A 15,121-nucleotide genomic window follows, 5' to 3' on the forward strand; every position below is an offset into this window, starting at 1 on the left:
ACAATAAATTGACTTAAAACCAGTTCAAGGTATGATTCAAGGGTCAGGTCACTCATGTATGGGCCATGCACTGATAGTGAGACTGTCTTTTAGCTCTGTTACTGTCTATTATGGATAGCGAGAGAACTGGGTAAATGGGAACTAATAAAATCAATATTCAGATTTCTTGAGCTGTATTTGGAAGACACATATAGTTTGTACCCAAGGAATAGTTTGATCACAGGGGTGGGAGTGCTGGCCTGAGAGGACGTGGCCAGGTACCCAGCCAACCAAACCGAATTCAAGGAAGCAGTGTACTCTGTAGTGTGCACTGAGAGTATGCTAAAGCAAAGCAACAGGGACATTACACGTCATCTCACACACACTCATACAAACACACGCGCGCAGACTCATAATCATCGAAGCAGGACAATGAGTGCCTCTCTCCAGCGGCATTAAGCCATAGATCATTGCAGATTAAAGCACACTTGCTCTCTGTTTATGGGCCCCACTTTTAGAACTGGTGAATTGCCTGGATAAAAGAGTCGGGACTATTCTGTGTATCACTGCCGCAGAACAATGACCTCATTCATCATCCCAGAAGATGGGTCTCAGGGGTGCTGAGGAGTCAGTGTGGGATCTCCAAACCTCACAGTTCTAAATTCACGCTGCGCTGCAGCCGTAGATCTCATTTGAATTAGGCGAGATGAATGGATTGCGTCTTAATTCTTCCACCTCCTTCCCTGCGAGCTGTTGCCTCAAAGCCGCTTCTCTGCCTCCAGAAGAATTTACAGCGTCTGCACTGGCTGACAGATATGGCTGCAGGCCCTTAGAAGAGCTGTCTGCGGCCAAACCCTGTGCGGAGGAAGCGGGCGCAGGGAGGATGTGGTGGTGCCAGGCCGCCCAGGAACACCACGGCGGCTTGTGCCGAAAGAAAACAACTGCAGTTCCTGCCTGCCACAGAGCTCCCACCCCCTCAGTGTGTGTTTACTACCACACCTCCTCCTGAGAGAGACTGCAGTCCCTTTCTGTCGCCGTCCCGTCCTCAGGGCCTCGCATCCACTCTCGGGCCATCTAATTAAAAGCACTGAGCAGTGGGAGCTGATAGAAGCCTGGGATCCAACAAGACGAGGACTGAACAGGGGAGGCGGACTTTACTGGACACTCATTTTCTGACAACGGATCTGAAAAGCATGTCAAAGAATATTACAGCGCAGATGTGTCCCATGATACCTCTGATACCTCACAATGTTTACAGCTAAATCTATAGCTGTATAGCTGTAAACAGTTTTTTTTTTTGTCAGAAGAGACATAAATATACAGTTTAGAGTTTAGGATTGACTAAAAACATTCTTTTGTCTCATCATTGTGTGTTCTTGGCCATCACACTGTGATGGTTTTTTGTTTTATTAAATATTCATAATTTTCACATTGCTGTGCGCCTGTCCCTCATCCCTCCCCCAATTCGACATTACAATAACTGATTCTTGTAGTGCAGAGGACTTCATACTGTACAAAATACATGTGGACCTTTCTGCTTACACATATACTGCTACTTCTGTGTAGCAATAATTCCCATGTCCTCTTTCTTTAACACCCTCACATACAAACAGTTCAGGCTGGATTTAAGCAACATAACCACCGTCCTGTCATCTATCTGGCCGGGTCGGAAGTGTGCAGTGATTACGGTGTGTGTGTGTGTGTGTGTGTGTGCTGTAGTCTGTGTGTTTCTGTGTCTGTTCACCCCTGCAGTACAGGGACGCTGTGTCAGAGGGGCAGTGTTGTGATTCACTGTCTGTCAGGTGGAGGGTGTAGATACCGTCGGCTGCGGAGCTCAAAATGAAGCGGTGGAGGATGCAGAGCCATAAAGACTGATTTAGGATGATGAGTGGAGCGGTGCGGCAGCGCTGGGTGTCGGAGCCTGAGGCCACAGACAGTGGTATGAAGGTCATTGGCGAACCACGTATAACGTCTATAAGGTCTGACTTTGTTTTACATGCAAGTGTTAGAGCATAAAAGCTAACAGTCGTCATAAACTAAAACAAAAAGGACAGACACACTCACTGAAAATGTAACATTAAGTGTGTCATTGTAAATTGTCACTGCTGAAATTGCGAACGTTCAGAGGATTGGAAGATAAGCTCTATGAAATGAGGTAAGAATATGGAACATTCCAGCATGTCTGCCATCTGCCACCAGGCCAGCCGTGTTTGCTATCTGCTTTTATGATCACACTCTACATCACCTACAGTACCACTGCATACTGGTTGCTTGCTATCTTGAGGGCCTTGTCACTGGGGTGTCTGCTGCAGGTTCCTGTAGGTTGTTAAGTCTGTGCTGCCACATGCCTGGATCTGCCAAAATACCACCAGAATGGAGCTGGATTATCCACGTGTCCAAATGAACGAAATTCCCTTGAGGCATTCCTGAGATATTCTGGTCTCAAACATGTAAGGTAACATTGATCTTGACCTATGGTGACCAGTTTCTAATTTAGAAATTCTCTCAAGTTGTTCATGAGATAAAGTGTTCACGCAAATGGGATGTGCATGAGGTCAATGTTACCTTGACCGTTTACCTTTGACAAGTACGTTAAATAAAGTAAATTATGTTTTGAACCCAGACAGAATGTAAGCAAATTAAGCAAATGAATTTTGGTTTATGGAGCCTGAATGTTTTTATGAAGGGTAATATTTTGACCTTTTGGACTGCCTTCAGTAGCTCACTCTGTGGATTATGAGTGGGAGGGAGGTGAATACGTCATTCATTAAAGTGTCTGAGATGCTTGAACTGCTCTGTCTAAATTGAATGTGCATTAATTATGACTTTTTGCAGACTGTGCTGCCTCTCTGTGTGTTTCATATTGTGCTGATCTCATCAACTTGTCACTGTAGGTTTTTTATAAACAAGATGGCAATGCATTGCTGTCAATCGATCGGGCCTAGCTGGGGAATTGATTATATATGATGCATAGAGAGTAGTGAAAGAGTACTGAGAAATGAAATGAAGTGCAGTGAAGTTATTAAGTAATAAAAAAAAAACTGTAAATCCAAGTCCATGAGGAACTGAACACATTTGGGAAATGAGGTAAAATAGAGTTGTTACCAAGAACAGAAGCCAGCCTGTGGTGCTGTGTGGTGCAATGGATATTGGCCTTTGGTTTTCAGTGCGTCACCCAGCCTTCTCTGTCAAGTTTGCTCGATGCTCGTTTGTAAGACTTCATGTAAAAACCCTGTCATTGCTGTGTGACCCTTTTGAAGTTATACAAAACAGAATGTGTATTATGATGCAGAGCTATGGTCATAAACATCAGTCCAAACACTGATTTTACACTGATATTCCTTATCAATCATAAATCACGATCAATCAGAAAAAGTATGGAAGGGCATTACCCTTCGTTTCATAATTAGCTCTCTACAGACAAAGCCTCATGGAACCTTCACCCTAACAAGATTGCACTACATTTCTTATGAGCAAATATAAAACTACTTTAAAATTAACCATTTTAAACCATGTATAACCATTTCACACATCAAGCGCACCATCTGAAGTGTGGCCAAAATGGCAATAAGCATTTTGTAAATTCATTTTATCAAATGTCAGCATTTGTTCTAGTAGAAATTATAAACATTTGCTTCTCATACATATTTTAAGTGTAGCTTAACAAAACTAATGGCCAAGACAGAGAAAACACAAATGAGTTAACTGGGACACTTTTTAATGCAGTATTTGAAAATCTACACCTCATATTAGCAGAAGATAGTAATTTTGTGAGATCTTCATGTGACCTTAAGAGAGGCTCGTTCTAGAGGTTAATCTGAAATTGCACAACTATGAAAGTGCCACTATTACATCTTTCAAGTTTCTGTTACTGGCACATTCTGGCACAATTTGCTGCTACAGGAATATAGCAGATTGAGAGATTGCACACGGAGCTCCGTACACTATAGTAACGGATATTGCTGCCCTACAGCTGAACTGGGACAAGGCATATTAAGTATGACGATAAGTCCTAGCTTGACATATTATGCAGCATTTGCAACACAAACTGAACATGATTTTAATAGAAATTATGTGGATATGTTTGGTGCAATTGCTGAATTAGTTATTGAAAAAGCAATATAATGTGTACATTTACAGCATTGAGATGTTTGGGTTGAATCAACTACACTACTCACAATAAGTTAGGGATATTGTGAGAGACTTAGTGGATGTCATACATATGATCTTCAACCTTCCCAAATTCTCCCACACCACTCCTCTGCTACGTTCCCTCCACTGGCTCCCAGTAGCTGCACGCATCAGATTCAAAATACTGATGCTGGCCTAACAAAGCCAAACATAGAGTAGCACCATCCTACCTCACAGCCCTTATTACACCTCGCACTGCACCTCGTATTCTCCGAGCCTCCAGTACTGCTCGCCTGGTCCCCCCATCTCTGAAGGTAAAAGGAAAACTTTCAGAAGAGCTCAGTCACTGAGTATTTTCAAATGGCAGCTCAAGACCTTCCTCTTTAAAGAATATTTAGATTAACTTGTAACTTTCTTATTGTCGAACTTGTGTACAGAATCTACAACAGAGTGAATAAAAAGATTGTATTCATAGTTGGGGTCCTAGTGAACCGGAATTGATCTCTTCATCGATGGTAACTTGAAAGCACGTTGTAAGTCGCTCTGGATAAGGGCGTCTGCCAAATGCCGTAAATGTAAATGTAAATGTGGCAATTGTATTGGGGTGATAGACACACCTCATTTTGTGTTTTCCATGTAATGTCTCATTGTGTACAGGTGTGCCTTATATTGGGGCTAATACCAAGAGACAAACTTTCTCAATAGGGTATCAATTTCAACATTCTGTGTGTATAAAAAGACTTGTCAGTAAGTCATTCCAAGTTTATCATTCAAACAGCCACGTAAACACGACGTCACAACGGACGAGCATCATCACCTGGCCATGGCGCGCCTTCAGGTTGGTGGCAGTCAGGCAGATGTTGCTCGTGAACTTGGTGTGTCTCAAAGTGTCATCAGCAGACTAGCATCAAGACACAGACCTACTGGCAGTGTTAATGACAGACCCAGGAGTGGAGCCCCACGAGTGACAGACAATGATGACCAGTACCTAAGGACCTATGCACTCAGACATCGTTATGCAAATGCAACACATCTGCAGGTCCGTTTACGAGATGTGAGGGAAACTAGGGTTTCCAGACAAACCATTCGCAACCGACTCCACCGCTTTGGCTTGAGTGCCAGAGGACCGTTGCAGGTGACTCCACTGACACCAAAACACCACCGTGAATGTTTTCAGTGGGTACAAGACCATGTGACCTGGACAATGCAGCAGTGGTCTACAACAACAACAACAACATTTATTTCTTATATAGCCCAAAATCACATACAGTATGTCTCAATGGGCTTTGACAGGCCCTACAGTTGACACCCCACACACTTGACCCTTCTGCACACAAGGAAAAACTCCACACAAAAAAAACTCTAGGAGAGAGAAAAAAAGAAAGGAAGAAACCTTGGGAAGAAGTGATACAGAGAGTGACCCCCTTCCAGGGTAGAGTGAGCCTGCAAATTGTGTCAGTGCAGGGTTGGGAATGATATAATAATAAGTCCTACAGTTGTAGGGTTGGAGAAGTCCAGGATGTAGTCAGTGTCATGGTCTAGATTACGTGTCCATAATGATGGTACTGGTCCATTTGAAGATCCCTGAAGCTGTAAGATTCCTGAAGCTGTCTACCATTCTGTTCACTGATGAGAAGACAAGGAGAGCGATACGCTGAGGTTTGCTTTGGTGGAGGAGGTGCAACAGTCTGGTTAGGCATCACAAGTCAGCACAAAACAGATTTGGTTATTGTACATGGCTCAGTCACTGCACATTCCTACCTCATAGAACCCATCATCATCCCCCAGTTCCCCCAGCACACCCCCAACTTTCTCTTCGTGGAAGATAATGCATTGATGATAATGAATTGTCACAGCTCGACAGGAAGTTGGAGTGCTTCATATGGTATGGTCCCCTGACCTGAAGAGTTGAACGCATTGCTTCAGAACAACATCATGAGGCTAGTGAGGAGCATGAGATGTCATTTTCATGCTGCTATTGCGGCAAATGGTGGAAACACCCGCTACTGACATTGTCAATTTTTGTTATTTGGGGCTATCCCTGTTATTGTGTATATTTTGTGATAATAAATATTAAATGAATGAAAATGGTGTTTCTTCTCATACATTATTAGTAATATCAAAGGGGACTTTTACTTATTTCATTAAGATTCAGAGCAAATTGGAAAAGCACTCATGTAAATAACAATATCTAACTTATTGTGAGTAGTGTATATATTCTAGTTGGTCATATAATGTTATGGTTTATAATTCAATTCACTGAGCAGTGAATTGTTTGATTATGCAGAATTGTTTGTGCATTTGTCTTCAGCAGAGTTAAGAGTGTGTTGGGATGCAGTAGGCCTATTTGTATCCAAGTCTGTAATTAAAATACAATTTTTTTACCACTTACAATTTGACTGAATGGACACTGTTAGGATGCTGCCCATTTTTGACATCCTATATAGCATCATGTAGCATTATATAATGTTAGTTTAGCCATTACGCTACATGATTAACAATCCCTTGATGGTTCTGGCATTCCCAGAAGTGTGCTGTTAAATTATTAAGCCTTGTTCTGAGCTCTCACCTGATTCAGACTTCATTTCTCTAGGGTGGCTGTGGTTATTGCATTGGATGCTGATTTACAAGCAATTTGCAAAGGCATTGTGGTCGCACTTAAAAGCATTATGCAGGGTAAATGCCTGTAGTTCAGTGTACTTTCACCTGTAATAATGAGGTAATTGAGTGTGAAATCTTTAGATGGATAACATTTACACACCTGTGATACTAACCCCAGTTTTTACTGTGGATGTTTGTTGTGTCCAGCCAGAATATTTTTTATTCCTTCAGTGTCTCATACTTAACTTTTTGGTTGATGATGATGATGATGATGAAGTAAGGATTTAAGCAGCAGGCCTGAGGGGAGATCCCTCATTGCAATAAGTAGGTCAAGGAGTGTGCATGTGTGTGTATCCGCGTTTGTGTGTCACCGAGCAAGAGGCAGCATTCACCTCTGTGGTACAGTAATAAGAGACAGGGAGGGAGTACGGAAGTGCTGTGGGGTAGCAGCTTGGTGAGCTTCATGAATATTGCATGGCCTGCAATTTTTTACTACTTGGCAGGGGAGACCCACAGTGGAAGCCCGGCACTGCACGGTGGAGTTCTCCCCATAACGCTAACGCTCGGCCTGAACCGAACGAGGCCCAGAGGGTCAATGCAGGCTTCCTCCATGTTTAGTTCACCCACCTCTCCTCCACTCATTCGCCTACTTCGCCAGTTTAGCCTTTGCACTGTATCCATGGTTACACCACACGAACCGGCCAATCACCAGGAGGCTCCACTGAGGGAGGAGGCTGGTGAGAGTTTGTTGTGTGCTTTGTGAGGGCCTCTTGGCTGTATATGACAATAGGGGTATCCTATATAAAGGAATATCACTTTGGTTATAAACAATTACTACAAGGTAACAAAATATATGAAAAATGATCTTGAGCAGACAGAAGGGTTGTGTTGTCTGGTTGCAGAAGGTGACTGTATCAGTTCCTCACGTTTTTTTTTTTTTCATAAAGATTTTTCACACATTTAAAATGTGGCCCAGCATTTTTTTATACAATCTAAGATGATTTAATAAGCAGAACAAATCTTGAGCTGAAGCTGGCAGAAGCGTAGCTGTATGTCGTTGGATGAGGAAATTTTACCCTACTGACATTCAGACACATTTCACATAAAGGCCTATTTCTGTATGTGTAAATGTTCAATATGTAAACGGATTTATATACTGTTTTCATTATTGAACATAGTCCATTTTGCTATTTCTACATTGTGCAAAATTCTCTACCTTTTTTATCAATAACGCAAAATATACAATATATCTATACATTTTCCATAGTGCAATATTCAATATATAGGTTTAAACCTGTTTTAACCTGCTTTTATTGTGATTTTGTACAACAATACATCTGCACTGATTGAATAACAATAAAATGATCTGAATCTATAGACCCCCCCTCTGGCTGTGTCCATATGTAGAAATGTCTTAGGAAGGACAATGCTTGGATAGGAATGGCAGTAAACACCATTATCCTACATGAACACCCAATAATAGAATTCTAATGGAATTTAGCATGTAGATGAGCACGACACTGTTCTCAGCTACCCGATGCCATGTGTTATGGTAATACAAGTTCCCGTTTAGCTCTCATATTTTCAGTGCTGGAAAACCACGACTGTTCAAAACACGGTCAGCCAATGGTCTTAGACAAAAGACTTGTCAGTCTAGACGGATTTGCATCCCACACGGGAAGTGGGGTCCATAGCCACACATTTGCAGGGAGGAGGAGGAGTGGGCGTGTGGGTGAATTGGGGCTTTTTATGGGGTCACTTGTCATGTGTGGTTGTGGAGGATGTCGTCCCTGAGGGTTTGTTGGGTCTGCGCTGGCACGTGCCCTTTCATGCAGATATCCGTCAAATGGGATGCGTTCTTCTCGCGACGCTCAGCTGTAATAAGGCTAAACCCTAGACTGTCCACGCCCTCATTTCCACACACTGGCAGGCTCTGGGATTACCTTTCTTTGTTTGTGAGAGAAAGAGAGAGTGTCTGTGGAGTGTTACAGTCTTCACATCTCAACACCATGAACCAAGCTGCAAGAAATTGAATTTAAGTATTATTTACTCTTACTCAGCAAGGCATTGTGGGTTGCATGCAATCCTTAAATGCAAACCCTTATGACCTTTTCTATATCAAACCCTTTTCTATATCAAAGCAGATCAGAAGATCTCTCCACCCACTGAAATTTCATATCAATTTACTCAAGTTTCTCCAATATTAGTGGGTGTCATGATCCGGTCTGGAAGGGGTTACTCCGGGATCCGGACCAGAGTTTAATGTTCGTCCTGTGTAATGTTTCCTGATCATGTTCACCTGTGTAAGTTTGTATAAAGCTGCCCTGTTCGTGTCTGTTCTCTGTCGAGTTATTGTTACTTGTTACTGGATGTCTGCCATGTCCTGTTGATCATGTATTAAACCCCTGTTTTGTGACGTTGTGTGTAGGCGTCCTTCTTCATTGTCACGTCCAGCCATTTATCAAGATCAACTGCCTCGCCATGCCATACCAGTGTGACAGTGGGGTGGCATTAACTGGTTGTTTCCTCTGTTTAAAGTCCACACCACCAAGGACAATCCATTTGTTCTGTCTCCCATGCTCATGTGTTCACATGGCCTACAAATAGTGGAATTTATCTGATGCCTTTTCTTTTTTTGTCATGCTCTAAATCAGTGGTTTTAATCCCATTGTTATGTTAAGCTCCCAGTTGCATTATTTATGGTTTGTGTATGGGACTGGGATTGCAGTCATGTCTAATGATGCACAGCAGGGTAGTTTAAGAGTCCTTACTTTGTTTCATCAATATGTATGAAAGAAACCAAAAGGCTTACAGACTACTGAAATATGTGATGCTGAAGTCATAACTGTGCATTTGTGTGTGTTTTAACAGGTTTTCCCCACTACATCATGCAGCCCTCAATGGCAACCTGGAGCTCATCTCAATCCTGTTGGACTCCCAGGCTACTGTGGACATCAGGGATCAGAAAGGTGGACTTGTCCCCTGCTTTTAATTGCCTGGCCATTTTATATGAGATCTGTTGCCAAGAAAATTGTACTCCTTGATGGTTCATCCTGATTGTACACCAGTCCTACTAAAGTCCTTATTCACAGCTTTCTTATGATTATCACCTCTGGGCAAAAAGATCAGGTTTTTATTTATATGATTTGGGATAGAGCCATAACAAGATATGTAAAAAATGTCAGTCAAATCTGATTTTAAAAAAATGCCAGGTTGCACAACATGATTACTTATGTTTACTGATTTGTATGTTATGAAGCACTTACAATTATATACATTACTGTTCAGACTTGTCTTGTAATTGTTGATGTAATTAAAGAAAAATATATCAGAGCAGTCTTCCAATAATATAATACAGTATTTATTTGCATCATATTATAGGCCTTGTTCATTGGTTTCTTAATCATGGAAGTTTTTTTGGGTTCTCAAATCCATTTCATCTTCTCCATATTTTCCATTTTGGAGCCATATTGTTTGATAAATGTTTTGCTTATTGTGTTAACAGAGGGCCATTGTTCTCATGGAAAAGAGATTTTTAGTTTATACATGTTAATATTATTCTAGAGTGGATAATGTTAGAGACCATAATTTGGGTGGAACAACTCACAGACTAAGCATGGATGACCTGGGCCATTAACCCAGATCAATTAATTGATGTGTGGCCATACTACTGTCCGTTTTCCCATTTTTACACAGCTGCACATATATTTCTCTTTATAGTTTCACCAATAATCAATGCAAAATACACCTTCGCAAAATTAAGCCTCTAACTGCTAAATTAACTCAACATAATTTAGAGTGATGAGGAAGCATGTTGTCATGCATGCATTTAGTTATCAAGTGTTTGTTTTAGCCTTGTCTAAGACTGAGACTGAGATTGAGATTTGAGTGTATTTCTTTGATGTTTAAGTGAAATGATCCCACCCAAAAACATTTCATATTCTGGTTAACATTTGCTGTCTGCTATTTGGTGTTGACTTTCCTGTCTGTGTAGGGATGCGTCCCTTGCACTATGCTGCCTGGCAGGGCAAGTCTGAGCCCATGAAAATGCTGCTGAAGTCCGGGTCATCTGTCAACAGCCAGTCAGACGAGGGTCAGATACCTCTACACCTGGCAGCACAGCATGGCCACTATGAAGTGGTGAGTCCCTGTGGTGTTTCAGGCTGCCTCAGTAACATGGAATGACAAGGAATATCCAAAACTGAATTACATTTGTTAAACACAATCATAGCATTGAAGGCATTGCATATTAGCAAGGTTTGCTAAACAGCTGCAGTTTGTTAATAATTATATAATATATATATATACACACACACACACACACACACACACACACACACCGTACAGGCCAACAATTTGGACACACCTTCTCATTCAATGTGTTCTCTTTGTTTCCATGACCATTTACATTGGTAGATTCTCACTGAAGGCATCAAAATTATGAATGAACACATGTAGAGTTATATACTTAAGAAAAAGTGGAGACCTGACCTCCACAGTCACCGGACCTGAACCTAATCAAGATGGTTTGGGGTGAGCTGGACCGCAGAGTGAAGGCAAAGGGGCCAGGAATGAAGAAGACCAAAAGACAGCCCAATTGAGGCAGACTTATATAAGGGAAGGACACAGTCAGGTGATCACACGGGGTGAAACGTTCAAATGGTTGGAGCAAGTTGGCATGGTTTTAATGAGTGTTCATTGGGCCTGCTAAAACCAAAACATCACACTAATTATTATTCTTATTACTTATAACAACGATAAAGTTAAGTGTGACTCAGAACACATATTGTCCATCTGATCCAACCCTGAATCTGTAAGATTAGTAACTGGCACCATTAGTGAAAAGTAAAAGTGACATGATTGTTATTGTGAAACACCGCACAGCACCCGGTGCACACAACAATATGCTTTTAACCATCACCCTTGATGAGCAGTGGGCAGACATGAAAGGCACCCGGAGAGCAGCATGTGGGGACGGTGCTTTGCTCAGTGGAACCAGTTGTCACGAGTTGTCACCAGTTCTTTCTCATCTTACAGTTATTACTCGACCAATGTCTCCAAAGTCAACCATGAACATAGTTTCTACATTTTTGTTGGAATCTAGCTGGCCAACCTTCTTATGGCAATTCCATTCAGTAATTACAGGCATGATAACATGATCATAATTTAGTTGCTATATTGTGGAAACTCATGACCAGACACTCCCAGTTCAGAGCGTTCACATCGTCGCTGCTCAGACAGTTCATGAAAGCCTTGGGAATGACCTAATGTGGTCAGTGACATGTGCTGGAGCTTGGGAAAATGGATGCTGGACTAGAACCCACCCCTTCCCTCTGGCGTGGATGTGCTTTCATTAACCAGAGTTTAGTCTTCTGCCTTGTTCAGGGTGGAGGTATATATAGCATATTACTGTCCTCTACTGCAAATATTTAAATGTGTGATTTTTGATTGTGAAACTGGTGTCTTGTTTATAGATGAGCATTTAATAATTTAGTACTATCATTGTATAGTATCATCAATTTAATTGTCTTTAGTAGTTTGTGTTCCAGGTCATTACTTTCATTACAGGAGCTTTTGCGGCTTGTGTTTGCTGTAGCACAAAAAAATTGCTTACTCACGTTGGGGCCTGGAAAAGCGCTGCACTTGTTGTTTTGCTCAGATTCCAGCCGAGCTACTTATCAGGGGAGACGTGCGTGATGGAACGGCTCTGTGTGCTGCACAGATGATGAAAAAACGCTAGAGAGAGAATCGTGGTTTGCCTCAGGGAAATCACAGTCTCTGTCCACTTCACTGCACCACACACTTTTAATGGCTGGCCAGCCTGGCAACGTTCCCCTTATATCAGGGAATACCCTTACTTAGCCTAATCGGTGCGATTTAGCTTCACTGATTAAGGTTGACATGCAGATGAAACTCCTCTGGAAATCGTTTTATTTTGGGGGATTTAAGCTGTCCATCTGCTGCTGAAGGTATTATCTCACCACTTGATGTCTCATTTAATTTAATAAGTGCTATATAGGCCCTAGTTAAAACTGGTATTGTTTACATCGAGGGTCTGGACTAAATTACTTCATAAGAATAATGCAATACTGGTATTCAACAATTGCAATAAATTGGTCTTGTGAAGGAGGGGTGTTTTATAATTGTCATAATCTTATATTTGGGTCAGTTCAGTAGTTGAATTATTTATTTAGAATTCTTTTTATTTTAAAAAAATCTGTCAATTGATCTGATTTGTATGGGAATCTGCTGTTTCTTTGCAGTCTGAGATGCTTCTGCAGCACCAGTCCAACCCATGCATTGTGGACAATGCTGGGAAGACCCCGTTGGACCTGGCATGTGAATTTGGCAGAGTTGGGGTAAGTTTGGACACTCAAGTTTGGACACTTGCACTCAATGGACACTTCATTGGGAAACAATATTCCATAACTACCAAATAGTCTTTGAAGTACAGGGTGTGCACATTTTTCCCACTGGACATCCAAGAGCCACTCCTCACTGAATTTAATTTAGGCATGGGGCCGTTCTCAACAATCCGGTAACACTGAGTAAGTGTGGTGTTTGGTAGGCGTGTGCCTGTCACAGCATGGATAGGATTTTACACACATCATTGTTAGTGCTGGACAACAAACCTTTACTTAGCAACGGCTTTGCTAACGTTAAATGTGTGGGGTGTGTCTGCAGGGCAGGTATTTCTTGTGAGTGAAGTGATTGTCACGTGATACACAGCAGCACAGCACATGGTGCACACAGTGAAATGTGTCCTCTGCGTTTAACCCATCACCCTGAGTGAGCAGTAGGCAGCCATGACAGGCGCCTGGGGAGCAGTGTGTGGGGACGGTGCTTTGCTCAGTGGCACCTCAGTGGCACCTTGGCGGATCGGGATTCGAACCGGCAACCTTCTGATTACGGGGCCGCTTCCTTAACCACTAGGCCACCACTGCCCGAAAAGAGTTTCGAAAAGAGTTGCATGGGTTAACAAAGGTGAAATTGTTCTACATAACATGATATGTGTGTGTGTTGTGCTCTGCAGGTGGTCCAGCTGCTGCTCAGCAGTAACATGTGTGCAGCCCTGCTGGAACCCAAACCTGGAGACTCCACCGACCCAAATGGCACCAGCCCCCTTCACCTCGCTGCCAAGAACGGACACATCGACATCATTAGGTGAGAACGCAGAGTTCACACTGCGGCCTCGCGAGAAGATCTTTACATCTTCACTACCCTCTATCTACAGCTGTGTTTCATTGGGGTGTTGACCTGTCCCCTGCAGCGGTTTCCTTTCTGCCGGGATTTATGGCAAATATCACCAGGGTGTTATTAAAAAGCCATCAGAAAAGCAATAATAGCTGCCCAGCCAATTTATGTCTACAGGGGACCAGCAGAACCCACAGGACTCTACCTTACTGGATATTATTTCCCATAATCAGACAGCTCTTCAGTTACCATCCGGCATCAGTCCTCCCACTAGGTCTAGTCCCTTTTAGCACTTTGGAGGCTGAAAACACAACACCTGAGCTGTTGCCCCGTTTTGCCACATTTAAACCCCATCAGGCAGAGCAGTGAGACCTTGGGAGAAGGTGAAACCATTGGAAGATAAATAATTTGTGTTTGTGTGTCTTTTTGTTTTTTTTAGACTAGGTTAATGGCAGGATATGTAGCCTAGAGACTGAGACTTTTTTTTTTTTTTTTTAAAAAGAGACGACTACCACCCCACCATTAGGAAGAGGTAGAGGTGCGCTAAGTGAGAGAAAACTGCATTACCCGCGAGTTTCAGCATGCATTTAAGCAGCGCTTTTGTGTGCCTGTAAACAGCAGTGCAGACGTGTGTCATGTAGCAACATTCTGCTCTCCGGAACGTCATAATAGAATTTAGTTTGCAGCCATACAAGCCATTACACAGTGTGATGGGGAGGGGCCGTGATTGGACCAGAGACGACCAAAGCCCCAACAAGGGCGTTTATGGCGTTATGGAATATGGGAGGGGGATATTTGGAGAAATCCATCATAGCTGCAGCTGCCACACCTTAATGTGTGCCACGTAGCATGGCAGGCTGGCGCTCTGTGTCCCTGTGATGAAGTGCTGTTTGGACAAAAGTCACAGTGATCATAATCTCCAACCAATAAGAGCACGTTGACGAGGCACCAGGGTGCAGGTCAGTGGGACGGTGATTTATGATGAGACATGAAAGCAGCTCATCTTAACAATGGAGAGGAGACGAGCGCCTCCTGGCCTTTACTACATAATGAGGGTCACTAATTGCGTTGTATTTATTACATTGTTTTTATTTATGCTTAGTACCAGTGACATAACAGTGTGACATTCTGTTTAACATTGTTTGTGACACATTCACAAGAAACCTAAGTAGAACCTTGTGCACTACCAGTCAACAGTTTGGACACACCTACCCTA

The 15,121-nt window shown here is 42.4% G+C and overlaps 1 protein-coding gene across 8 annotated transcripts in view; it reads left to right on the top strand.

Annotated features, from left to right (window-relative positions):
- Positions 1–15,121, top strand: part of caskin1 (CASK interacting protein 1) — a 69,682-nt gene that overhangs the window by 35,804 nt on the left and 18,757 nt on the right. For all 8 annotated transcript variants that reach the window (XM_028985556.1, XM_028985558.1, XM_028985559.1 and 5 more), the window contains exons 3-6: positions 9,583–9,680; positions 10,706–10,851; positions 12,975–13,070; positions 13,745–13,875. In XM_028985556.1, coding sequence (XP_028841389.1) covers positions 9,583–9,680; positions 10,706–10,851; positions 12,975–13,070; positions 13,745–13,875 — 471 coding nt within the window. The remainder of the gene's footprint in view (positions 1–9,582; positions 9,681–10,705; positions 10,852–12,974; positions 13,071–13,744; positions 13,876–15,121) is intronic.

The sequence above is a fragment of the Denticeps clupeoides genome, chromosome 7, assembly GCF_900700375.1.
Source record: "Denticeps clupeoides chromosome 7, fDenClu1.1, whole genome shotgun sequence".
Lineage (NCBI taxonomy): Eukaryota > Metazoa > Chordata > Actinopteri > Clupeiformes > Denticipitidae > Denticeps > Denticeps clupeoides.